Genomic DNA, 27,669 nt, shown 5'->3' on the forward strand with positions numbered 1-27,669 from the left:
AAGCATTTTCAGTGTTTCAACCAATGTGTTCCATGATACACATACTTTATTCGAATGACGGCCGTTACCATGATCCCTTGGCACAAATTGTAATGGGCCTAAAGCACTCACCAAGTCCTTCATTGTAGGCCTCAGCCAAGGTGGGAGACTTATTATATCAACCTAAACCACGCATCTCTCCCTAAGACTCCTACTCACATTAAATGAGGGTTCCTATTCCATGAGCTCCTATCCACCAAGGTGGTTTTTCACGTATGACTTTCTGGGAGATAATCACGTCAACTAAAAGTTAGTTTTTTGATACATAATGATGTTAGATGGATAGACTAGAGTTAGAGGAGAAGAAAAATAAGATAAATGATGGCTTCATGAGAATTTCACTTGGAGTGAAAAAACAGCGTGGAATTCATTGAGATAATGATGTTAGCATGCCTAGGATGAGCAAATGTGCACTAGAGCATAAGTAAAAGAATGGAAATTGAATGGTTGTAAAGGGGGTCCAATAGCATTGCAAGGGAATGGGAGAAGCCAATGAAGAAAAAGATCAAGTCCAAGTGGCACCAATGGGTGCAAGCTACGATGTAAGCAATGGCCTATATTATGGCATAAGAAATGAATGGTGTGTGTGATGTTTTTGCAAAACATTTTTGTTCACAACTTGCAGACTTGTGTCTTCCTCTTTTTCATTCATTATCTTCTTCACAACCAATATGAATGCTACACTCTCTCTACCTCCATGGCCATGGAAGATCTATAGCCCTTTTCATATGCACTAGATTTTTTTCACATCGACATGAAGCTCTCAAGAATAGTGTTTCACGTGAAAAACCGGTCTTGTTTTTCACATTTCAATTTATAGTTTATAGGGGGGTTAAGGAGAGTATAAAGCATGAGATGGGGCATGACAGAAGCACTGCACATTTTAGATAACTTTTTAGGGTTTGTTCCCTTTGGGGGTGTACGACCAAGAAAGACATAGTGGGTCTGAGTTCAGAGATTGACATAGAAAAGATAAACACTTTCATGGCACATAGAGGATGCTATGATAACACACGAGTGCCCTTGAGAGAGACCAAGATAGGTTGATGTTCACATCAAGCGACAATGACAGAACGCCTTTAACCACAAGAAGATGATAACTCAATAGACATGAAGTAAAGAAAAGGCAAGAGTTCCCCCTACCTTAGAGGTAGCAGGCGGTGATAATCGACAGTCGGTGGCGTGGAAGGACACAAGGGTAGAAGGCGATGAATTAGGCACGATGAAGCAACATGAGTGAAAACAATAGAAAGAATGTGAAAAGAAGTAAAGGCAAGGGTGCAAGTGATGGTGGTGGTGGTGTGGAAGGACATAAGGCCTGAAGGCGATAAATTAGTTATGTGACGAAAGCAAGAGTGAAAACAATAGAAAGAAAGCGAAAAGAAGGACAAAAATAGTTTGAATGTGCACAATAGAAGGGGATGGGACGGTTGACTCATTTAATCATGGCGAACCTCATTCTCCCAATGGTATGAGGGATACCATGGGCGGACTCTGGGCCTTACTAACGTCTCCACCGTTCGGCTACACAAGCATAGGAACGAGGCAACGCCAAGGCAAGGAGAAGTCGTACCTGCACCTTAATTTTAACTAAGATAACAATCCATTTACTCAACTAAACCATAGGACTAGAATCCATGCTACCTTCTTAAGAAAACAATCCTTTTCACAAAGATTTTAGCATTTCAACTTGAGATTGTGATAAGACATTCTTTATTAAGGCATATGCAATTATTTAAAAGAATACAAACTTTAACTAGTAAATCAATCAAATAAATCACTATTAACAATTAATAGAGAAGCCGGGGCCATACCTCAGTCCCTAAGAATGATATATAATTGAAAAACAAAAGTCAAGAGGTGTATCCACAAATCAATCTCATCAAATTATCTACGACAAATTCTTTTTCTTCGAGCATGCAATTCATCAAAGTAGTGCATTAGTATAAGAATGCTCTTCATATGGCTCTAGGAAATTCATCAATAACTCCTCAATCACATTATCATTCATCAATAACTTCTCAATCACATTGTCATCATTCATCAATAACTTCTCAATCACATTATCATCTTCATCACTTCAAAAATCCTTTGGTTATTTTTTGGTACATTAACAATAGAAGTAAGAAAATCACCCATATCCTCGCCTAGACTTCAAGCTCTATACCTTATTTGGTTCATTGTCAAAAGATGGTTTGCCAAACCAATTTATCACCATGGTCTCCAAGAAATAATCACTCTCTATCAACACAACCCGAGGCACTCACTTGATAATTCCTTTACATGATAAATTGGTTTGCCAAACCAATTTATCACCATGGTCTCCAAGAAATAATCACTCTCTATCAACACAACCCGAGGCACTCACTTGATAATTCCTTTACATGACTATGGAACCAAATTTGTTGGTTATGGATATCACCACAAACTTCCTTTTCCACCAACAATCCCCTTCCAAGCCTTGATATAATCATATCCTTTAATCCTTTGTTGTGGATTCTTGTGGGCAATGTAGACTCAAGCTCTTCACTAAGGGCTATGTATGTAATAATATCATTTGCAATCCTCATAACCACCTAATGCATCCTCGAATCCCTTATGGCTTCCTCAAATCTTTTATGGGTTCCTCTAAGGGCTACATGGACTTGTTTGAAGACAAAGACATGGTTTGACATCAACATTTTGTCATTGGAAAGATTGAAGGCCTCGCTAAGTTGACAATTACATGTGTACTTAAGTTGACAAGTACATGTGTACTTAAATTTACAAATGTAGTGTGATGCCTAGAAGAGTCACTTTTAGTTTTGGTTTGAGTATACTAGTTGTGTGCACTAGTGTGTATGTAATATAGCTTTTTTTGAAAAAGAAAGGAAAACACCTTTAGCTTTGTGAAAAGCTATTTTTAGCTACCAATCTTGTATAAAAAGACCGCAATGGTCACACTGTTGTAAGATGAGAAATATAAATAGTAGAATGAATGAAGCAACATGTAGAAAGCAAGGAGAGATTTGTTATTTTTTCCTACACATCGCACCATGTAGCCTAGTGAAAATTGGCAAGTATTTGAAATAATGGAATCCTTTATTGAAAAAGCTATGGAGAAGGGCTGATGGGGCACTTACCTAGCAACAATGCTGGAGTTTTAAGATTACAATGGGATTCAAAGCTTCAAGAGAAATCCAGATTACAATGGGATTCAAAGCTTCAAGGGAAATCCACCTTCTGAAAGTTGGTTTGAAAGGAAGGCCAACCCACGAGCAAAGGGAAAGGGGACGTACATGGTTCGAATCTACCCATGGCATCAAATTAGCAGGATCTTGTGAAAAATTATACATTCTATTACCCGCAGAGAGGAGAGCAGCGCAAGAACACGAAATACTTCGGTTGTGCCGGGCCAGCAAGGAAGCTACGCGCAGCCCACAGTTCCCTCCCTTGTATCTCTGTGTTTTGGCAGCAGGAACTGCTGCAAGATCTTTTTTTTATTCGCAACTCCACCCGCATTTTTCACTCGAGCTCAGAATTGCAGGCGCGCTTGAGCAAGAAGCCTTGCCATAGTTTTTGCAGAGCCTTTCGAGGATCGCCTGCAGGTTCGGCATTACTCACATATGCATTTTGGGTCTGCTCATCGCCCATCTTTTGGCCTGCTTTCTGCGCCTTACAAGGGATGAGTCACACGCAATGTCTGATCGCTGCCTGTGGCGGGGACACCGTCAAGCTCTTCGACGTCTCGGTGGAAACTGGGGACCCTTGCTCCTGCCAGTACACGCCCTCTCAGGGTTCCCAAGTGAACAGCGTCAAGTGGAATCACACAAGTAGGTGCTCATACAACAGCTTATGCTTGCCATAAACTTTGGAAATTCCTATGGTTTTGATGATTGATGTGCTCCCATGTGTTCATCAGCATTGATGTCATTGCATTTGGCTGCATGGGCTCCCATGTGTCCATCTGATTACCTTAATGTATCACATTTCCCAAGAACATGATTTTCCCCTCGCAGACATCGTTATGCATCCTATCTGTTTGTAGATCTCGTTGTTGCAAGTGCTGGAGAGGACCAGAAGATTTCCTTATGGATGAAAAATGGTCAGAACCTTGGCGCCATCTCACATTCAGGCACTGATACAGGCGACAATATAAATGTGAGTGTTTGATCAACATGCCTGTTGTGTAGAATATGTGCGTCCTTTTAGGCTTGATTTGCGTCAATGCTGCCATTTGGGCTGAATCTACGACTAATCTTGATTTGATATTCTTCTTCTCTTGCGGCTTCTCCAAAAGATATTGTAATGGGGATTTAGGGTTCCTTTTTAAAAGAGAAAACTTTGTCGAACTACTCCTGTCAGCTAGCCTTTTGTAATGTCACATGCGATGCGGAAGTGTGATTGTGATTAATGCTAATCCTATGTTTAGCAAACACACAGAAGTCGAGAGAGGTAACCCTAATTTACTTTATATTCTAAAATAGAATATCTACAATGGTTCCTAGATCTAGACTTATATCCAGTTCGTGCATGCTATCCTATGATGCATACCAAAGACTCTTGCTCTTCTTCACTTGCTAATTGACAAGAGAAGTAGTGCCTGTTGATCCACAAACGTGGCCTTGTTGCCTTGTTTCTGGTCTTGCAGACTCTGGCATATGGATGCATATTGAAGTGCCTAATGCTTAGGGGGGCCTCTGAAAAGATCCAGTACACTGGCTGCCACGAGAAGGAAGTCTCCAGGAGATGCGGCTGATGATGAAATCCTTCCAAGGCTCCTTGCCTGGCCTTAGGCCACGTACAGTCAACTTGTCCAAAAGGGCTATGCTCTAGACCGTTGGATCAGTGATGCTGAAAACCCCCCTGGATGAAGAGGCAGAACAAGGACCTGCCATGCAACCTTTGCCCGTGCGGGCCTACCATCTCCTCTACACCAAGGAAAGTTCCCTATAAGCTATTGTACCTCGCTCTAGGAGGAGACGTACCACATGGTGGCAAGCAGGAACTCGTTGGTGGCCACCCACCACGGCTTTGCGAGGGAGTTAAAGTTGAGTTGTGCTCCAGTAAAGCAACGTCCTCCGGATGCTCAGGAGGAGAGGGGAAATATGCTGCTGCTTTGAAGCAATATCCAAGCCAACCTTCCAGCTGAGGTTGTGCATTGAAATGATTGGGGGGATCCAAGCTTTCAATTGGTCTCCAAGCTGGGCTGGGCTGACTGAGAAGCAATACAACTTGTGCCAGTTGATCTCAGTTGCGGAAGCCAAGCAAAAGTCCTCAATTGCAGCTGCAAAACGGTGGAGGCTGCCCTCAATGGGAGAGAGCAAATTGGTCGCTTCGCATCCCCAAGAAACTAAGAAACACCTGACTGTGAGCACAAGAGTAGAGGATGGAGACTCCACAGGCCTTCTTGAAAGTCCAAAAGAAGCACAACAAGGTCCTTGCCTTGAAAATTTTGGCTCTCGTTGTTGCCTCCTAAAAAGTGAAGATGTTATCCATGACGCTACTTTACTATCCTGGATGAAATCTGTCTGGGTCGCGTGGACAGGTCCAGGGTGAAGACCGATTGCCTTGGTGAGGATCTTGTAAGCCGTCCCTTATGGGTTTTCAAAGACAAACGTTGGGATGCCCCCCTCCCCCTTTTTGGTATCTATAATTAGAGCATGGCGTGGACTGAGGTGCGGGTTGAGGCAAGCACTCGTAGTTACATCAAAAGAGGAGAAACGGCGACCAAAGGCTGCCTCATACGGAGTTCGTCCGACACTGGATGAATGAGTATCGTTCAAGATGGCTTTTACCAATGGAAGATAATGTTTCCATTTGGACTGCTGGTCATGACAATATGACTTGAGAACATCAAAGGCCAACTGGTTAGGGAGTTCTGTCTGGCCGTCTGTCTGTGGATGGAATGCACTAGACAACTGTAACTTGGTTCCAAAGTTTTCGAATAATGCTCTTAAAAAATGCAAGGTAAACTTGGAATCCCTGTCTGATGTAATGATGCGAGGCAAACCACAAATGGGGTACCAATGCTTGAGAAAAAGGCGGGCTACGTCCTCAGCTATGGCTGTATGCTTGCATGGGATGAGCATGCTGAACTTACAGAAGCGATCCACAATGGTAAAACACTGAGTGTTATGAGATTCGGTGGATGCTGGTAGAGGCCCTACAAAGTCCATAGAAATGTCAATGAAAGGGCCGTCGGAGATAGGCAAAGGTTGAAGTAACCCAACCTTCTCTGTATGTGGAATCTTAACTTTTTGACAAATCTTACAGACTTGAACATCACGCCTCATTTTTGGCCAATAAAAGGATCGTTCCAATTTCTCAAGGGTACTGTTGATACCTCTATGGCCTCCAACTAAGGAGTCATGGACATCATGGAGAAGAGTTGCTCACTTTTCTGGAATGAGACAAGAGGCGGTCCTTGTAGAACAACCAACCGTTTTGCACTGAATAATGGCCAGGCTTAGAGGTGAGGGCCAAATTGTATTGAGTACCAAACTCAGGGGGGGAGTCGACACACAGGTCTTTCATGCTATCCAAGTCTTTCGCAGTGATTTCGAGAATGGTAGACTCCTGCATTGCCTGGATGCTGGCCTTTCGACTAAGAGCATCCGCTACTGGGTTATGCTTACCAGGGATGTACTCCATCATTCCTCCAAATTGTTGGAAGATTTGACTCCATGTGGCTTGCGAATCACTCCATTGGGCATTGGGCATGGTTTGAAGCCACTTAAGTGCTTGGTGGTTTGTTTTGACTGTGAAAGCTTGTCCATAAAGGAAAGGCTTTCAATGTTTGAGCGCTGTGATCACACCCAAAAGCTCTTTGTCATAAACCGAATAATTCTTTTCGGGCGACATCCAACTTTCTACTGTAGTAGGCCATGGGTCTATTGTTTGCTGGAAATTGCACCTATGGCTACATTGCTGGCATCGGTAATGACGTCAAAAGGTTCATCCCAAGATGCTAAATTCAAAATAGGCGTTTATGAGGCTGCTTTCTGGAGTGCAGGGAATGCATCAAGCACCTTGCCTGTGAGTGGCTGAGAAGACAAGTATGTCATCAAGAAATATGAAAACACACTTACCAATGAGGATTGCGAAAATCCTGGACATCATTTTATTGAACGTCGTTGCATTTTTATAATGAGACTGGGAGAACATGTATACGATAGCCCATAAGGACCAATTGGGACATTACAGGGTTGTGGGTGCATTGGTAAGTCCAAAAGGCATGACTGCGAATTCGTAGTGACCCCGCTCTGTCCAGAAAGCTGTTTTTGGAATGTCAACTTCAAAATTGCGGACCTGATGGTAACCACTCTTGAGGTTGATCTTAGTGAAAAATTTTGCATTGTCTAAACGCTCCAAAATGTACTCAATCCTTGGCATAGGAAACTTATTCTTAATGGTGAGTTTGTTTAATGCTTATAGTCTACACAAAGGCGTGCAGACTTGTCGTTCTTTTGGACAAATTAGGATGGGTGCAGCAAATGGTGAGGAAGAAGGCTGAACGAATCCGGCTTGGAGAACCTCAGATAACTGCTTTTCTAGCTTGCCCTCTAAAGTTTTGGAAAGAAGATAGGGGAACCTACTAGGAGGTTTTTATCCAAGGACCAAATCGATATAATGGTCCTCAGGACGACGGGATAGGGGAAGATTGGTCAGGAGATCGTCCCGAAGCATAATGTCCTGATGTCTAGATAGGAGGTTTGCTAATTGTGGGACTGGGGATGAAGATGAGATAGCTGCTAACGATGAGGTAGAGGCTGTTTGAGCACGAACATAAAGCAATGTTCCTTCCGCTACCTTGTGGATAGCTCGTCGGGCCTAGAGATGAGAAATCAATGGGATGCCAAGAATGCTTCTATCCCTACGAATCATGACGGGTATGTAGATACTTTGGCATCATGCACATGTCATTTGGGGCTCATTTTGAAGTGCTCTCATGAGAGATTTGTTGAAATATACAAGTGAATAGGGTGTGTGCACGGGAAACCCTTGGCAAGAGGCTGTAAAAGAGAATCTGTAAATGTGAGAGAATCTGTGAAAAGGTGAGAAGAATCTATTGGGAGAGAATAAAGGGTAGCATGAGGAGATTTAGGAGGTGTGGAGATATTCTGGGAGAGGTGGAGAGAATCAAGCAAAAGAGGTGGAGTGAATCAAGGAGAAATCAGTGGGATTGGATGCTTGGATGTAGTAAAAGTGTCCTGTCCCCAATCGTAAATAGGCTCATACTTTAAAAACCACTGGATTCCTAAGATCATGTCGCACCCCTAGAAGAGGCGAGACAATGAAATCTCATTGGAATGAGGCCTTTTGAACTACAAAGGCAAACTGTTGTGCCTTCTGAGATATGTGGGTGTGGAGACCAAGTGTGAACCCGTCCACATCCAAATGATATGCCACTAATGTACAGCTCATTTTGTTAGCCAACTGGGAAGAGATGGCGTCCTCAGAACTGCCCATGTCAAATAGGACTACAAACTGTCGGCCCTTGGCAGAGCCATAAGCTTGGATGCAGCTCTTCTATGCAGCATCGCTCTCGCGCTCTGGCTTACCATCAAATACCATGGATGGCATAGGATGTATAGAAGAAAAAAGCTAAAGTGCATTTGTGGTAGTTGGCGGGGCTGGATGAGCAGGAGATGCTGTGGCAACTGAGGAAGAAGGGGTTTTGGAGGCTTGCTTTGCCTGCCATTTCTGGTAATCCTTCTTACCATGCTCGACGGTATGACAGAAAAAAACATTTGTTTTCTGACTGGTATTTCCATTGCTCCTCTGGAGGAAGATAACCTCCAGTGATGCTTGCTTTAGCCTTTTCATCGGGGGTTTTCTGAGGCTTGGATTCCTTATCCTTCTTACCCCGTGAACTAGAGCTATTATTGCCATCCTTCTTAGCATCTTTAGAAAATGCATTACCTTTCGTTGGCTGCGCAGTAGATTGCTGTTGCTGGGGTTTGGTACTAGACTACGACGACTGCTTAGGCTTGTCTCCGTTCATCTTCATTTCTTCATTTTGAGCCAGAGTCAAAGCCCGATCATATGTACTAGGTTCAAAGTTACGAACTGTGAACTGGATAGTAGGATCTAATCCACGAATGAATTGATTCATCTTGGTCTACTTAGATAACCCTAACTGTTGTGCTAAAGTTATAACCTTGCCAGAAAATTGAAGCACGGGTGACCCGTTGTGTCTGAGTCCATAGAACTCATCTGCCAGGTTGGTCAAATACAGGGGAGGGAGAAATCTGGTCTTTAGGTCATGGAAAAATGTATCCCAGCTAAAAGCTGCGACACTCGTGGTCTAGTCTGTATGAAGACTAGACCAATGCTGCCACCAAGTGACTGCCTCTACCGTAAGGTGGGGAGCTGCTACGTGGACTCTATCCTGAGGGTCTGTGATCTTGGCTAAAGGAAAATGACCATTAAATTGATGAATGAATTGATTAACTGCTAAATGATCACACTTACCATTATACATACTAAAGTTCGGTTGAGTTTGGATGACGGTAGTCGATGTTGCTGGTTGCTAGCTAGTGGCACCTATGGTTGGGGAAACTGAAGAGGTGTGCCGATACCTCAAATGTATGGCCTCCTTTTTCCTTTGGTGCTCGAGTAACATGCGCTCTTGATCGAGCTCTTGTTGGTGCTCTAGAGTGGCGAGTTCAGCTTGACGTCGGTCTTCGTCGATCTTGTGTTGGGCTTCCTCATAGTCCCGTCTATCTGCTTTTTCTTCCCACCGTCTGGCCTCATCCTCTCATCGTTGCTGTTCCATCTGGAGAAGAGAGTGACGAAGTCAGGGGTAACTGGAGTAGTGGGTTTTGTTGCTCTTGCCTCCAAGAGTTAGAGACGCTCTTTAAGAAGTTGGTTTTGAGCTCGGAGTAGAGCTATGGTATCTGCGGTAGGTGGAAGAGCAAGGTCTCCTTCGGATGAGACGTCTGTCAGAATACGCAGCGGAGATGATGACCAAATCTGGGAACACGAGCAAAAACGTAGGCAGAAAAACAGCACAAGAGAGAGAGAGATGTAGGCGTGTAACTCTGCTCTATATACACAAGAAGATCCCGAGAAATGATACAAATGAGGTATGGGGGCTGAGGACCTATATATACCTCCCTGGAAGGCAGTCGGCCAGCACTAAAGTGCCCACGACTGAAGAAAGAGGTCCCATGACTGCATAAATGCAGTCGGCTAGCAAACTGGTGCCCACGACTGATGAAAACCAGTCGGCCAGCAGCAAGAGTGCCCACGACTGATAAACATCCAGTCGGCCAGCACTGTACTGCTCTTGGCACCCTCTCGCAGCCCTCCCAAGCCTCAGAAAAATGGGAAAAAATAGGGGAAAAATACGGAGAGTGGGGAAAAATGGGAAAACACCTCATAGAGTCCATGATCCTTCGCATGCTGCAGAAACCACAGGAAACGCAATCCTGCCTCACAAAGAGACATCTGCAACCAAGAGCTCAACTGCCTCATCAGGAAGCTCCCGTCCAATCCGGTGTCCATCAACCAGATCCATGAACCATACAGCTTCTGAATCACAGAGACATTACACTGCTCACAAGGATCAACACCTGTTATGGTGCACAAGCAAGTCCTGGAAACTTGACGAAACCTGTCAACCACCCCCTCTGAATCCGGAACCACAAAGCCTGGAGAAACCACCTCCTTCTGCAAGTAATCACCTGTCACCTGCCTGGCTTTCCGAAAGGTCCCCGTGGAAAGAACATCCTCAACTACTGGAAGCTCTATGTCCCGAACACTACGAGACATCAGAGCATAAGTGACCTGTTCAGCTTCCTCTGACTCACGAACACGAGAACTACCAACCTCAGTACTGGAAAGTTCTTGCCAGCTGCTGCCATCTACTGGCAAGCTATCCACCACCTGGTCTCGGAAAGCCCGCTCCTGCAGCGTATCCACACTTGAGTAGCCATTACCAGACTGCCACTCATCACAATCCTGAGGACCTGGGAGAGAGAGTGCTGAAAGCCTGTAGACTCCATTCTCCACTCCACCTTCCCAAACCACTTGGCCTGTTGCTTTGTCTCGGAGAGCAACAAAATGCTCATCAAACTCCACCCGTACGCCAGTCTTGCAAACCTGATGCACTGACAACAGATGAAAACCAAGTGCCGGAACATACAACACCTGGGAGGAAAGCTTCCCCTCTCTGCCATCGGGAACTATCTCCATCCTGCCCTCACTGTGAACTGGGATAGTGGACGTATCCCCAGTAAGAATATGACCAGAAAGCCTGCAGAGATCCTGTAAACCGGAACGGGAAGGAGTCGTGTGCCTGGAAGCACCACTATCGAGAATCCACTCCCGAGTATCCGTTGCGGAGAGTCCTCCAATCTCCTCCCTGCCTGAAGAAAATGAAACATCGGTGTCCATCACCTCTAGGTGCACAAAAGCCGGAGTCTTCATGATTGCTGTTGAGGAATCTTCACCCTTCTCGGTCTTCCGCTTGGGACATTGCCTCGAGTAGTGGCCTTTCTCGCCACAATCATTACAGGTCCTCTCTGCCTTCAGCTTCTCGCGGTCAGCGTCGGACTTCTTCTCAGAAGACTTCTCTGATGAAGCCTTCCCTTTGCCCGAGTTACGGCCTTTCGACCGTTGGCCAGTAAAGGCCTCCGAACCTCCACCCTGAGGAGGGTTCGTGAATCGTTCCTCCTGGTCCAGGACCATGGGCACAAGCTCCTCCCACGTGATGGTGCTGAGCCTGCCCCTGGTAATCAACGACGAGTAAAATGCTGAGTACGAAGAGGGCAAATGTGACAGCAACGTGATGGCCATGTCCTCTGACGATATCTCCTTCCCAGCCTGAAGAACTTCCTGCTGAAGAGCCTACAGCTCGTTAATATGCACCCGCATCGTCGACGACTTTGCAGGGCTCATAACCCGCATCTGTACTTCCAAGGAAATCCTCTTCATGGGCGATACCCTGTTGTAAAGTGAGGCCAAATGCTGCCATATACCTCTGGCCAGTGTCATGTGCTTTACATGATTGATTACCTGTGGTGTGCAGTTGAGGAAAATAAACGAATGGACCCTGGCGTTGACACGATCCCACATCTGTGTCTGGGCCTCCCGGTCCTTCCGGATCGACGGTAACTCCCATTCCTCTACTTCCGGCCGTGGAACACCAACAACGACGAAATCGGCGAGATCGTAGGACTCCAGAACGGATTCCATCATCACCTTCCATATGCCGTAGTTGCTCCCGTCCAACTGACGGTCCACCGGGAACGTGGGGAGTGTCGGGATCTTCACATGTCTCTCGGCCATCTCAAACAGATCTCCCATAGCGGGGATGTACTCTGAAAAGGGTGGGTGGGTGGGAACAAAGAAGAACTGATACCTGCAAGTGGCTGTCCAGCAAATCAGCCCGCCTTCCTCTTGCTTCTCTTCCCGAACAGTCCAAAACAGTCCACCAATCAGCCACAAAACAGTCCCCCTCTTGCTCACACAAATCCCAAGACCTATCTAGAGCCTAGGCTCTGATACCATGTCAGAATACGCAGCGGAGATGATGACCAAATCTGGGAACACGAGCAAAAACGCAGGCAGAAAAACAGCACAAGAAAGAGAGAGATGTAGGCGTGTAACTCTGCTCTATATACACAAGAAGATCCCGAGAAATGATACAAATGAGGTATGGGGGCTGAGGACCTATATATACCTCCCTGGAAGGCAGTCGGCCAGCACTAAAGTGCCCACGACTGAAGAAAGAGGTCCCATGACTGCATAAATGCAGTCGGCCAGCAAACTGGTGCCCACGACTGATGAAAACCAGTCGGCCAGCAGCAAGAGTGCCCACGACTGATAAACATCCAGTCGGCCAGCACTGTACTGCTCTTGGCACCCTCTCGCAGCCCTCCAAGCCTCAGAAAAATGGAAAAAAATAGGGGAAAAATACGGAGAGTGGGGAAAAATGGGAAAACACCTCATAAGGGCAGGCACACCCACAACAAAGGCCCTGGTGTATAAAACTGGACAGGAGATGACTTCTAACAACGTCTTCTTGCTGATGTGTACTCTCCTTTGGAGACATGATGCTGAAGTCGGTGGTCGTGCCGGAATGCAATCTGACCATCCAAGGATGCCCTCATGCTAGGATGCGGTGTGTGCGGACAAGCTGAATTTGATACCAATGTAACATGCAGTGGAAGTATTCGTAATTAAGGATCGTGTCACACAAGTCTCACACCGCCTTCTGTATCCTGAGTTTCGCGAGTTTAGCAATCCACTTTTATGACTTCAAACTTTAAGAGATTTAGAGAGAGAGAGAGAGAGAAAGAAAGAAAGAAAGAAAGATATATTAACGTCTATGAGAGGCCAAAGTCGGCCTATGAGACAAAAAATAATACAACTGTGTTCTTCCGGTCATCGGAAGAAAAGAAAGAAAAGAAAAAGTGTGCATGTGTCTGGATACAACTGTGAATCATCATGGATCGGTGGAGCCCATATACAAACAATATAAGGGGGGGTGGGGATGTGGATGGAGTGCTAAGGCAAGATGCATCTCTATATGCTGAAGGGGTAGTACAAGCATGCTATGCAGATCTATGTCTAACTCCATCCAGTGCCATAAGAGGGATATAAGATATCATACATCGCCGATGCTGAGGCTGTGAATGGCGTGAACATGTACCCTGAGTCTGAATGAAAGCGAGCTAGCCTCTCCTGTGTCTCCATTTGGTGTCTCATTCGGATAGCTGCTATCTCTCGGTGACGGAGTCGGGGTGCTCTATGTCCAGTCTATATAGGTCTCCTCCTGGCTCTCAATTCCTCTGCTCTCTGTGCGGTCACCCCACGTGGTACATCAGCTGGCAGCACTGCCATAGCTCTCTGGAAGAAATCTGTGAGCTGGGACTGTCTCCCACCCCTAGTGGGAGAGAGAGAGAGAGAGAGAGAGAGAGAGAGAGAGAGAGAGAAACTGTACATCAGATTGGGTCCTGAATTACCCACTGAAGGGCCCCCTAATCCATTACCGGAATAGTATTTGCTTTTATTACTTTGAAGAGAATGACTTTGGACTGACGATAAGCCAAACGCAAGATCTCTGAAGACCAAGAGTCGGGCTGAACTGCACACGGCTGTAGAAGCACCAATAATGACCAATTTCGAGCCTATCCACTCTTCCCAATGGAATGTTGGAAGGCTGCAAATCTGAGGCTGAGATATGGACTGTTTGGGACTGGTTCTAGGCTGTGAATGAATGCTGCAAATGAATGTATGAATGCGTTTTACCTTCACTGAAGGGCTGTAGCAAAACGATGAGTGTATGGATGCTAAAAACTGTGCAGATGCTGAAAACGCTGAACCCTGAAGGGGCTGAATGCTGGTTGATGCTGCGTTTTGCTGATGAGGTGCTGAATGCTCCTTGTGATTAAGGATGAAGCGCTTGAAGGCTTGTGGCTGATTGGTGATGAATGAATGAACAAGTGATGCTATTTATATGGGTTTTGATGCTGGTCGGCTGGCTACAGAGCTGGCCGATTGCATCATAAATGCTACACGACTAGAAATCAGGTGATAAATGCTAAAATAGGGATAATAAAATGCTAGAAAATATGCTGAAAATGTAGAATAATACTGAATAATATTCTAATGCTTCTGCCATGGTCTATGTGGTCTTATGTGCCTATGGATAGATGATGTGCAAAATGCAACCATGAACTGATGCAGACCCTAAGGCTTCTATGACTTCTATATGCATGAATGATTCTCTCCAAGTGGGTTAAGGGACTTAGATTGACTGACTAACTGTCTAAGGCTGAGGAATGACCTATGTAGCTCGTGCCTGACATATCCTAGACTGAGGACTACAATGGGGTCACGACGTACGACAAATATCATCCTAAAGGGTTCTAATACTGTACAATGTTGCACTGCTGAGTGCTCTTGTCACCATGCACTACAGTGCAGAGTGCATTTGACAAAGCAGGAGTATTTGCTTATATTATTCTTTGGAGACATGTTGTACAATGCTGAGTACAAGTGATATGAATGCCCAACGCAAGGATGAGGAAGATCGTACGTCGGCTTAGTATCCACCTAGTCCGAGGCTCTGCTGAAGACTCTCCTTGGCCATTGACTCTCCTTGTGCAAAATGCAAGTCCAAATAGCTGTAGGATTGCACATATGCTGGCTGAGTGTGAAGAGGAGCTTCCTTCCTTAGCCTGGAGTTGACTGGATGTTGCAAGCTGTACGTACTTTGCTGAATACCTGAATATGGGATGGGGAACTAAGATCATAATTTTATACCACCTCTTGGCTGCAATCGGCTGCCTGTAGAGGGCAATCGGCTGATGAAAAAATCTTACGATTGACTTTAATGATCAGTCGGCTGCTGGAATACCTGGTTGGGGCTAGAAACTGCCTATCGGCTGCTGTGTAGATAAGAATGTCATCTAAGAAGATGAAGACGCATTTGCCAATGAGATACCGAAAAACCCAAGACATCATTTTGTTGAACGTTGCTGGTGCATTGGTGAGAACAAAGGGCATCACCACAAATTCGTAGTGGCCACGCTCGGTTCTAAAGGCCGTTTTTGGAATGTCGACCTCGAAGATCCGAATTTGATGATAGCCACTCTTAAGATCAATCTTAGAGAAAATCTTTGCATGGTTCAGTCGTTCAAGGATGTACTCTATTCTAGGCATGGGGAATCTATTCTTCACTGTTAGCTTATCGAGCACCCTGTAATCCACACATAAGCGTGCGGACTTATCCTTCTTCTGGACAAACAAAATGGGAGCGGTAAAAGGTGAGGAAGATGGTTGGATAAATCTGGACCGGAGTAGTTGGGCCAACTGTTGCTCGAGCTTGCTCTCCAAAGCCTTAGAAAGGCGGTAGGGAAACTTGCTTGGAGATTTTGAAACAAGAACCAACTCTATGCGATGGTCCTCAGGTCTATTGGGTGGGAGAGTAGGTGGGAGGTTGGCTTGCAGCATGGTGTTGTTGTATTGAGACAAAAGACCAGCCATTCACTGCTCCCCTGTGGGTGCTACTTGAACTACATTAGACTGAGAGTGGACATATAACAACGCACACTTTGCTCCTATTCTGATGGCTTTTTGGGCCTGAATGTGGAAAATGAGTGGATTGCCAAGAATCCTCCGATCCGCGCGAATCATGTGAGGCGCAGGAAAGCCTTCAACTATGGTGAAAGTGTCCTGCCTCCAATTAGGAATAGGTGCATATTGTTGAAACCACTGGATCTGGAGGATCATGTCACACCCTAAAAGAGGGGAAACAATGAAATCCGGCTGGAATGTGGCCCGCTGAACCTGAAACTCAAATTGCTCAGCTTTATGAGTGATGTGTGTACGTAGACCAGGGGTAAACCCGTCCACTTAAATGATAAGGAACCAAGGTACAACTCATCTTGGTAGCCAACTACTCAGAATTGCATTCTCAGAATTGCCCATGTCAAAGAGGACAATGAACTGCTGTCCCTTTGCAGTGCCATAGGCATGCATGAGAGCCTTTGTCTTGCCCTTAACCTCATCCTCCTGCTTATCATCAAATACCACTGGTGGCAGAAGGCCTTGCATGAGCTCCACTATGGCAGTGGCATTCCTAGCGGATGACTTTAGGAGGTCCTAGTGAGGGGGGAGGGGTTTCGGTTCAAGTCCCTTCACCAAGTTCCAAGAACCTTGGGAAGTGAAAAGCTGTTCCATAAGGTTAGCCCAAGTGGTGTAATTAGACCCATTGAAACGAGTCTTTTTTGTGAAAGCATTCCTGGACATAGATACATGGAGGGAAGGAGATGGTGGGGTCCAAGATGGCTGGTACCCATATCCGGAGTGTAAAGGGTTAGGTGGTACTTCAGAATGACCACTAATACTTGGCACATGTGTAGGACTTGGCGAGGGTAATCCATAAGATGGGATATAAGGCTGGGCACTCGGCACAGGTGGAATACCTGGCTGAGGCACAAATCCTTGAGTAGGCACATAGGCTGGTACTAGTGTAGTGCCTGTGATGGGTTGGTAAACTACTTGATACCTCGGAATGCTGGGTGGCATCACAGTGCCGGTGGGCATAGTGCCGAGAGATCCCTGTGTTTGGTAAAACCCATTTGCAGGTCCCTGTGGAGGTGTGGCCAGTAATGGCTGCGTGCCAACACCAGCAGGAAGAAACATGGGTTGGGTGGGAGGGTTTTGTGATTGTGCTTGTGTAGTATTCCAAAATACATTAGGAGCAGGAATAGCAGGTGAACCAGAAGAAAAAATAGTGTTACCTCCTTGTACACCAGTAGTTTGGGAGCGTACTCTACTCCTAGACCCTCCTCTATTTGGGCTCACATTACTCAAGAGATTGAGGGTAGTAGTTGGTACCATATGCTGAACCTGTGCTGCAGAAGTGGACACCTAGGTAGTGTTAGGCACATAAGCACTCAAAGGTACATATGAACCTGACACGGTCTCCGGCTGAGTTGATGACAATGGATCTCCGGACATGGTGGTACCTGTCCTCCGTGGGAAAAAGAACCAAACCGAAGTCTAGACTGTTGGCTAGACTGTGTAGTAGGGCTCTCTAGATGAGGCTGGATACCGGGTTCCGGCACACTGGCTGTAGGCATGTATCCCCCTTTGGAAGCGAAGTGTGATAAGCTCAGAGAGGAAGGACGAGATGCCAAAGGTGTAGAGGGTGAGTAGGTGTAGACAGGATGATCGATTCCCAAAGTAAGACCTCGAACGGGGTTCTCCAATGAGTAAGAAGTCCCATCCTCTGTGGGGTCTCGATCTGAGTAAGGAGAATCAACTTCTGGTGACAAAGGCTGGTCTTCTGGAATCGTGGGTAGACGATCCATGTTGTGTGCTCTCAAGGTCTTCAATCCTTTTGTTCATGATAGCTTTGATACCTTGTGAGGGCGAAAGGACAAAAGGACCAGATGTGTGAGAGATCAGAGCAAATCAACACAGCATGAAATGGATGAATGAGAGTTCAAGAGGCCCTCTTATGTGGGGTGACTGAGAGTAGTAGACCGGCGAAGAAGCAAAGACGAAGTCGAAGCAAGAGGCTCGGTTGACGACGAAGGCTTGCATCGAAGACAATGGTGGCACTCCGTGTGACGTCGAAGGCTGCAAAACGCAGGACTGTGAAAAACGCAGGTCTGCTGCTGCAGATGGCGAAGCAAAGTGCTGCGCTGATAACTGGGCTGCTGCTGTGTGCAGGGTAGAGCCGACGATGAAGATGATGTGTTGGTAGAGGCGACTGCTTCAGTGCGCTGCTGAAACGCAAGTGGTGAAGCGCTGAAGATGTGTGGATGAGTTGATCAGCCGGGCTGCTGCAGAGATGTGCTGTGCAGGGAGAAAGGCGCTGGCTGCTTCAGTGTCAATCGTTGTAACTTGTTGATCAATATGTTGGTTGCCGGGCTGCTGCAGTGCGCAGGGGGTAGAGCGCCTGCTGGTTGATGATCAAGATCGATGATGATTGCTGTCGTTGGTCGATATGAGATGGTTTACGCCTCAATATGAAGCGCTGCTTTATATGATGTAGGGCTGCTGGTTGGTCCAGAGGGAGGCTGTCGGCCAGCAGAAAATGGAAAAAAATGCCAAAATTGCAGCATTAAATGCTGTGCATTATCCTGATGTTACCTTTTATGCCTGGTTCTCACACATGGTCTTCTTGGTCTTTTAGAATGATTTAAATGCTTTTAGAAAGGTTTATATACTCTTGTTGACCTGGTGCGCATTGTAAGTCAAGCTATATACTTCAACCTTCAAGGTTTGGTGCTACTTTGATTGCATTATCGGTGATGCTGATTTTGCTTATGCAAACCTTTTCCTCTAATGATGCCAAATCGGAAAATAGACCCTTTTTGGTAACATACTAAGCTACCTACTTGATTGTCTGATTGTGGCATCATTTAAGGTTCTGATGAAGAAGGCCATTTACTGTTCTGCAGGAGTCTATTTTGGCTATCAGCTTTAGTTCCAAGGGCTCACGATATCTTTGTTCAGGTGGTACTGGGAAAGTGGTAAGGATATGGGACATGCAACGAAAGCGATGCATCAAATGGTTGAAGGGGCAGACAGACACGATCACAGGTGTAGTGTACAATAGCAAAGATGAGCATCTAGCTTCTATCAGTGTCAAAGGGGATTTGATTCTACATAATCTTGCATCGGGTACACGGGCTGCAGAGCTGAAAGATCCTCATGGTCAGGTAAACAATGCGACCTCAACATTTGGAGCTCTTTTGTTTATCTTATTTTTATGAAGCAGAATTTGATCTGATTTTTGATTGAATACCAATTCAATCTATGCTCTGTTGACAAATGATTTGGTGGCTCTTTTTTTTGGGGGGGAAATTTATGTGTGTGGACACGTTCGCGCAAGAACCCATAATTCCTTGCACTATCCAACACCGCAGTGAAGGGGGGTCAAACCTGTGACCTTCCGAGAGCCCCTTACTGCTTCGCCAACCTGCTGGGGACAAATGATTTGGTGGCTCTTCTACTATTGAGTTGATGCTGTTTTTTTCTTTGGTGCAGGTTTTGAGGGTGCTGGAGTCTTCTCGATTGAGCAGACATCTTTTGGTGACAGCAGGAGATGATGGCTCTATACACCTTTGGGATACTACCGGACGCAATCCCAAGGTATCAATATCTCGCTTAGTTTTCCTCTCATATTATAAGGTTACAGTTTCTTTCTTCGCACTACTACAGGTATTGATGGAGGTTCTTCACATTCATTGGGCCAAATAGAAGATTCAATGTTTGTTTGTTTGTTTTTTTTTTCCCCAAAAAAAGATCCTTTCATTAGTTATATAAAAACGCCTGTAAGGCTACAAAAGATCCCCTCCTGCTCATAAGAAAACAGAGCAGAGATCCAAGCAAGGCAGCTAGGGAGACTCTCCCTAGGTGCAGAGAAATACAAATATGAGTACACAGACTGAGGGGCTATATCATACAATAGGAGGGGGGAAAAGCCAAACAGGTGGCCTGTAGTGCCAGCGGGGGGAGCCCGCGTGTAGGGTATAGAAGGGGCAGCTGCGCCAAGTGGTGTGGAAGGCCTGGCGTCGCAAGATCGCCTCATCCGAGTCGCCCTACTGTCCTCGCAGAGTGTGGATCAACTCCTGCCAAATCCCCCGAACAGTCTCTGCTGGTGGCTCCAGTCTCCCCTCAAAGGCCCTGAAACACCGGGCTCTCCAGGTGAACCATATGGTGAGGCTGCTGAGGAGCTCCCATCGTAGATCCCTCTCCTGTGTCCAGCCGGCGGACGAGAAATCCGGTGAAGGAACTAGGCGAGGCTGGCCCCTAATGAATCTAATGGCCTGGCTGTCCTGCTCCGTCTCATAGCCCATAGCAGGCCCTGACGAAGTTGACCAAGCAGCGGCACCCCACGTATACATACCCTCTGGAGAGAGGGGGGCCAGAATGCGCAGCATCCGCAGCCAAATCTGCTGCGCCTGGGGACAGTCCCATAGGCAATGTCTCTGTGTCTCCATAGGGTGGCCGCATATCGGACGCAGGCCGCCGGAAGACCGCTGTAGACAAGCCAGGTGCCAACTGCAGAGCCCCTGTGGGCGACCAGCTTCTTGCATGCTCGGGCTTTGGGAAAAATTGGGTTAGTACTTTTCTTGGGGTCCCGAAGAGGCCCATCCTCCACCTGCCTTTTCTTCTTCTTCCGCAGCTCTCCTGCAACAAATTGGAGGGTCTCTTCCATATCTGGGTCCAACTCCTCTTCAGTATGTACACCTTTGTCGACGCGGCTTGGCTCTCCAGTTGGAGCACTAACACTTCTAGGATCTACACAAGCACTTTCAGATTACTTGAAAAGCACTTTAAGTACCTAGACAAGCACTTTAAGTACCTAGACAAGCACTTTCAGACCACTTGACCAGCACTTCCCAAACAATTGAAGTTCCTACACAAGCACTTGACAAGCACTTGGAGGCCACATGGTAAGCACCTGTCAGGTACTTTTAGTACCTAGACAAGCATTCCAGACCACTTGACAAGCGCTTTAAGCACCTTGACAAACACTTTCAGATTACCTGACCAGCAGTTAGCCAGCACTTTCTAGTACCTAGACAAGCACATGTTTAGTACTTTCAAACTACTTGAGAAATTCTTGTCAAGCACTTCAATACCTAGACAAGCACTTTTAGCATCTAGACAAGCACTTTCAAACCACTTGACAAGCACTTCAATACCTAGACAAGCACTTTCAAACCACTTGACAAGCACTTTTAAACCACTTGATCAGCACTTTTAAACCACTTGTTGACAAGCACTTCAGTACCTAGACAAGCACTTTCAAACCATCACTTTCTTAAGAGTCCACAAAATGCAACCACAGTATAAACTAAAGAAAATGACACCAGATCGACACAAAATCGTTCCAAGGTCAACCATTTTTGTTTGTATATATGTCAAGGAGTGTTGGAAGTTAGCCGCACAATAAAGGCACGGTGTCAGAGCACATTAAGCTACACAGTAAGGGCATGGTGTCATGGCAGTGAAGGGTGGAAAGTCGAGATCCTGCGTGCATGTCGACTAGCCTAGAGCCTGGTCCAAAAATCCTCCAGGAACTCCTGTGAGAGTCCTCGTAGCCGCCAATGCTCCGATGCAGCCGGAGAGACCATCCTCCTCGCCGTCAAAATATGTCGCCCCAACCGAACAGTATACTGGAAAAAGGTGATCTCTGTGGCCTCGGGGGATGCATAAGGATCATGCCACTCGTACTCGCCAGGGTCCCACTGGAGCCGGGCCAAAGGGTGCGCTGCATAAGCCCATATGCGCCAATCAGAGTCCACATCTGCAGGGTCTGGGTCAATATGCCACTTCCGAGAAGCGGCAGCCACTACCCGTATCCTCTGAAAAATGCACTCTGCAACCAAAGGCGACTCCGCCTCCACTCTCTGAAGTCTGCCCTCATCCTAGATCTCATAGTAGAGGCATCTACCATCCTCAGTGCAAGCTCTGACAGCAATCAAGATCTCCAACTGTGTAAAGGCTCCCATCCACCGTGGGGCCACTGGCTCGAGAGGCGTGAACCACTCCTCTGTGAGTGCCTCCTGAATGTCATCCCTCATAATCAGTCCCCCTCTGAAGTGACTCAGCCTCTCCACCTGGATCTCCTCTGGGAGACTGCAGAAGGCTTGCTAGTCTCCAAAATTACTCAATGTTTGTTTGTTGTTTTGTGGTTTGTTGAATAGATTCATTGCTTGTTAGAAAGCAAGCATGCTTGGAGGTTTTATGTTTCAAACCTCCAAATAGAAGATTCAATGTTTGTTTGTTGTTTTCTGGTTTGTTGAATAGATTTGTTGTTTGTTAGAAAGCAAGCATGACTTGGAGGTTTGATGTTTTCAAGGAACACGGTTTTGTTCAAGGTGAACATGATTCTTACATTAGGTGAACATACTTTATGCATGAACTTGCACCTACACTTGGCTGCTGATGACGTGAGTGGGGATGTCATAGAACATAGTCTATGTCATGCATGGTTGGAATTTATGATTTAAAGCTTTGTGAGTAGACTCTCATGGAATCAAGATCACACTACAGTTTTTGTTAAATTTGGGAAATTACCCAAACTTTACATTTGTATATCTTTCTACTTATGCAGATTACTTTTGAAGTATTTATCCAGTTGCGGCCAGCTTGTTCATGCTAATTCTTTCTATCCAAAATGGTGCAATTGCCTTTTTGTCTAGATGCCCGAGATTCAGGCAGCCCTGGTAACCCACGAGTGTTCCGGAGAGCTGTAACTGCTGCCTTAATCTGCAAATAAGAAAAGAAATCTCTCTCTCTCTCTCTCTCTCTCTCTCTCTCTCTCTCTCTCTCTCTCTGCCTCGCTCGCCGCCCCCCCCCTCTACGCCCCCTCCCGCTAGCCCCCCTGCCCTATCTCTCTCTCTCTTCGCTTTTCGCCCCTGTTCGCCCCCCCCCCTCTCTCTCTCTCTCTCTCTCTCTCTCTCTCTCTCTCTCTCTCTCTCTCTCTCTGTGTGGCTCGCTTCAGAGCACACCTAGGCATGTTCTTCAGGGAGCTGCGGACACCCCCTTCACTGATGTATACCATTTTATACCCCCAGTATGGTACAGGATGGAGCTAGCTAGGTTGCATATCATGATTGTATACTCCATGCATATAGCTTTGCATTCTCCTAGTAGTAGAGCTCCATCCCCTGCACACCCAGATTCAGCTTTTTTTGTTCAGTACTTTTTCATTTTGTTGGGATGACAGAGGATACCCCATACAGGTACTCCGATTTGTCTCATAGGCCGAGTTCGGTCTTTTGGAAGACGTTAATAAAATCTTTCTTTTCTTTCTCTCTCTCATAGGCTGACTTTGGCCTCTCGTAGACGTTAATATATCTTTCTTTCTTTCTTTCTCTCTGTCTCTGTCTCTGTCTCTCTCTCTCTCTCTCTCTCTTTGCCGCCTCCCCTGGGCTGGCCCGCCCCTTTGCCTCGCTCGCCGCCCCCCCTCCTCTGCGCCCCCTCCCACTAGCCCCCCTGCCCTATCTCTCTCTCTCTTCGCCCCTGCTCGCCGCCCCCGCCTCTCTCTCTCTCTCTCTCTCTCTCTCTCTCTCTCTCTCTCTCTCTCTCTCTCTCTTACCTTCAGTCCTTTCTTTTCTTTTCTAGATAGTGTATCAGATGTCATATGGTTGTAACTTTGGTCTCATAGGTCACTTTGGCCTTTTGAAGACGTTAATATAACATTTCATTTCTCTCTCTCTCTCTCTCTCTCTCTCTCTCTCTCTCTCTCACAGGCCGACTTTGGCCTCATAGACGTTAATATATCTTTCTTCTCTCTCTCTCTCTCTCTCCCTCCCGCTGCCTACCTGTGCCTCTCTGTCCCGTTCGCCTGCATTCGCCCCCCTCTGTGTGCAGCCCGTCTCTTTCGTCAGGCCTCTTTGTCCCGTTCGCCCACCCCTCCCGCTGCCTGCCTGCGCCTCTCTGTCCCGTTCGCTTGCATCTGTTTGCGCCCTTTCCCCACCCACCCTTGCTCCCGTTCGCCTGCATCTGTTTGCTCCTTGCCCGTCTCTTTCGTTAGGCCTCTCTGTCCCGTTCGCCCACCCCTCCCGCTGCCTGCCTGCGCCTCTCTGTCCCGTTCGCCTACATCTGTTTGCGCCCTTTCCCCACCCACACTTGCTCCCGTTCGCCTGCATCTGTTTGCTCCCTGCCCGTCTCTTTCGTCAAGCCTCTCTGTCCCGTTCGCCCACCCCTCCCGCTGCCTGCCTGCGCCTCTCTGTCCCGTTTGCCTGCATCTGTTTGTGCCCTTTCCCCACCCACCCTTGCTCCCGTTCGCCTGCATGTGTTTGCTCCCTTTCCCCACCCACCCTTGCTCAGGCCCCCAAGGCAGCAACATAATGGGGACTTGAATTTCATCCATTTCTTCTCTCTTTTTTTTTTTTTTCGTGAAATGGTGTTTTATATTATATGTAAAATGTACATCAGCCACATGGCTCACACAAAACCTATGGCCCCAAACAAAACCCCCACAAAAGATCCTCTAAAGGATCATGACCATGCAAACCTGTACACTAATAAGAAAGCCTCCTAGCCAAATAAGCATCCCAGATAAAAGGATCAAAGATGAGCCAGCCGAGCCGCCGTAGACCATAACGAAATAACATCTGCATCCAGTAGCTGAGCTGAGAGAAGAGAAGAAAACTGCCAAAGCAGCAAACCGCGGATACGTAGAATGTGCCCATGTATTCCAGACAAGGAATCAAAAATGAACCCATTCCGTGTAGTCCAAATATGCCAAAGTCCTGTCCATCTAAGGAAATGGAATATCACAAGGTGGCTGTCTGAAGTAATGACTTGAGGATAGATCCCAAATATCCACTGATGAGCCGAAACAGTAGACCTCTCTACTGCCTCCCAAATGCGAGAGACCAAAGACCAAATCTGACGGGCCACTGGACAACTCATGAACAGATGCATAACTGTTTCAGTGCATGTTGTGCAGAAGAAGCAAGAGGCCAGTGTAATTTTACGACGGCTCAGCTGATCCCGTGTAGGTAACCCTCCCACCAACATCCTCCAAATGAAAACCTTACCTTGGTAAGGGAGCTTAGACTGCCAACCACGCATAAGAGTTTTCTGCCACCATGATTTAGACTTGTTCAATCCCCACACCTTATAGGCCTTGGCTGAAACCCAATCTTTCTCTGATACAAGCTTATGATAGACCTGGTTAGCTGAGAGTGATATCAAGTCACCAGATTTACATAGTGCCCAATCAAGCCAAGGCTGATCTGCAGATGGCCGAGGCAATGGAGTAAAAGGCTCAACCGCATGCATGATGTCAACCCATAGTGGCTGAAATGTCCGAGGAACCCTAAAGTGCTGCCGAATACGACGAAATGAATATGGCTTGTCACGACCAGGTATCACAGCATCTCGGATTCTAACCAAGCCTAGCCTGACCATGCGGTTGAGTCGTATGCGTGAAGCATCTCTGTCTGGCCAAACAATGACACGCGACTCCACAAATGTTTCGAACTGCAAAGAGTTCAAAAGTAGTCTTTCATGACCAGGATCCCACCGAGCCAGCAGTAGAACTTCATGCCAAGAAAGGAGAATATGTGATAAAATGTGTGATGAGCGAATATGGACAGGATGAGCCGCATTCACAATGTCCCACCATGAAGCCTGCACACGTGTCCGCCCATGTGACAATCCCTCCAACTCAATCAAGTCACGAGCCATGAATACCCAAGGCTGCTCTTGCAAACACACATCCTGAAAAAGCGCCCACCTACGTGCCACCATATGCAAGCGGACATCCAGTAAAGCAGCCCCACCCATTCTTTTGGGCGTCGTCATGTGATTCCAAGCTATCCATGTTTGACCCATAATATTTCCTTGCCTCTTCCACAGGATAAACCGAATGGGAGCAACCAAACGGATGAGAGATTTGTGCGTCCAAGGTAGCAAAGGCAAAAAATAGGAAATCATGCTAAGCATAATAACCTGAGCTACCTTAACCCTCACATGCATAGGCCACCCTTGAGCTTTCCAATACACAAATTTATCTGAGATCCGAGCAGAAATCCAGGCAAGAAGCGCTTGGGGGTCCACATCCACACCCACCGGATATCCAAGATGACGAACAATGTCTCCTGTATGCACCACACGGCCTTGCCACCCTAATGCCTCAAGATCAAATTCCGTGCATACAATGAGGGCTGATTTTGATGAATTTATTTTCAGCCCAGAAGCCAATGCAAAATTATTCCAAGCTTCCATTGCTCGATCTATATTGCCTTTTTCGGCGCTGAGAAACATAAAAGTGTCATCTGCAAGGGCTTGAGCAACCAATTGCTTGCCATGAGAGGGATGCAAACCAACCACTTCACCATGCGATGCCATAGCATCTAGGCGAGATAACATAGGATGAGTGGCAATGGCAAAGAAAAGAGGGCTAAGAGGACAGCCCTGCCGGAGAGAACGGGTGAGAGAAATACCATCCGAAAGTCCTCCATTGAGCATAATCCGCGTGATAGAGCCAGAGCCAAGTAAATGCACCAAATTAGCCATTTTGGGACCAAAGTCCATGGCTGTCATTAACTGAGAAAGGAAAGACCAGCTGACATGATCAAAAGCTTTTTCAAGATCCAGCTGCACCATCACAATCTCTTGCTTCTTTGCCTTGGCATAATCCACTCCAATTTGAACATTAAGAATATTATGCAAAATATTCCTGCCATGCACAAATCCATATTGATATGGATGAACAAGAGTAGGAAGCACCTTCTGCAAGCGATTGGCAAAAATCTTTGTAAAGATTTTATACATAATATCCATAAGTGAGATTGGGCGCCATTGAGCCAAAGAAGTAGGCGAAGGGACTTTGGGCAACAAACGAAGTATGCCCAACTTCCAATCGGCAGGCATATATCCCTCATCCCAAACCCTTTGACAAATAAGCGTCAAAGGCTCTGCAAGCTGATCAGCATGTTTTCGGAAAAACTCATTTGTCAAACCATCCCAACCAGGGCTCTTTCCCATGGGAAGTTTGGAGAGAACAGCTTCCACTTCCCCTTGAGTAACAGGAGCATCAAGCTGAACCGCCACATCAGGGTCAACTTGATATCGTACTTCAGCAAACAATGACTCCCTTGCAGCCAGGACAGTCGGTGAGACATCCTCTCGAGGGGCAAGCAAATCTTCATAAAACCTGATGCAATGCTGAATAACCTCAGAAGGTTGAGTAACAAGGTTGCCTTTGGCATCCATCAGCCTAACAATATTCTCACGCATATGTTTTTGATGCAACTTATCATAGAAGCGATGAGATTGACAGTTAGCATCCCGCAAAGCATCAAGACGTGCAAGTAGTTTAAAGCGAACATATTGTGCTTCCTGCACCCTAGATAGCTCCTTTTTCACCCTAGATTGACAGTTAGCATCCCGCAAAGCATCAAGACGTGCAAGTAGTTTAAAGCGAACATATTGTGCTTCCTGCACCCTAGATAGCTCCTTTTTCAGCCATTCTATGGCATCCACAACTTCTGCATCCATAGAGTCAGTAAACATGAACGCCTGCAAGCCCTTTAAAAGCGACTCAAGGAGGGCCACATGCTGTTTTTGTATAGAGGCATTAGCAAGACCATAATGCCGTGCTAATTTCCGAGTGTTGGTAAGGAACACTGGCCAAGCATGATAATC

At 46.4% G+C, this 27,669-nt stretch overlaps 1 protein-coding gene across 3 annotated transcripts in view; it reads left to right on the top strand.

Moving 5' to 3' along the window:
• Positions 1-3,295: 3,295 nt before the first annotated feature.
• Positions 3,296-27,669, top strand: part of LOC147607249 (protein NEDD1-like) — a 66,458-nt gene continuing 42,084 nt past the window's right edge. For 2 of the 3 annotated variants that reach the window (XM_086790330.1, XM_086790331.1), the window contains exons 1-4: positions 3,296-3,851; positions 4,067-4,179; positions 18,951-19,211; positions 19,540-19,644. In XM_086790330.1, the coding sequence (XP_086646456.1) occupies positions 3,704-3,851; positions 4,067-4,179; positions 18,951-19,211; positions 19,540-19,644 (627 nt within the window). In that variant the 5' untranslated portion in view covers positions 3,296-3,703. The remainder of the gene's footprint in view (positions 3,852-4,066; positions 4,180-18,950; positions 19,212-19,539; positions 19,645-27,669) is intronic. The other variant, XM_086790332.1, reaches the window with a different exon arrangement.

The sequence above is a fragment of the Cibotium barometz genome, chromosome 55 (assembly GCF_041138505.1).
Source record: "Cibotium barometz isolate CiBa-2024 chromosome 55, ASM4113850v1, whole genome shotgun sequence".
Classification (NCBI taxonomy): domain Eukaryota; kingdom Viridiplantae; phylum Streptophyta; class Polypodiopsida; order Cyatheales; family Cibotiaceae; genus Cibotium; species Cibotium barometz.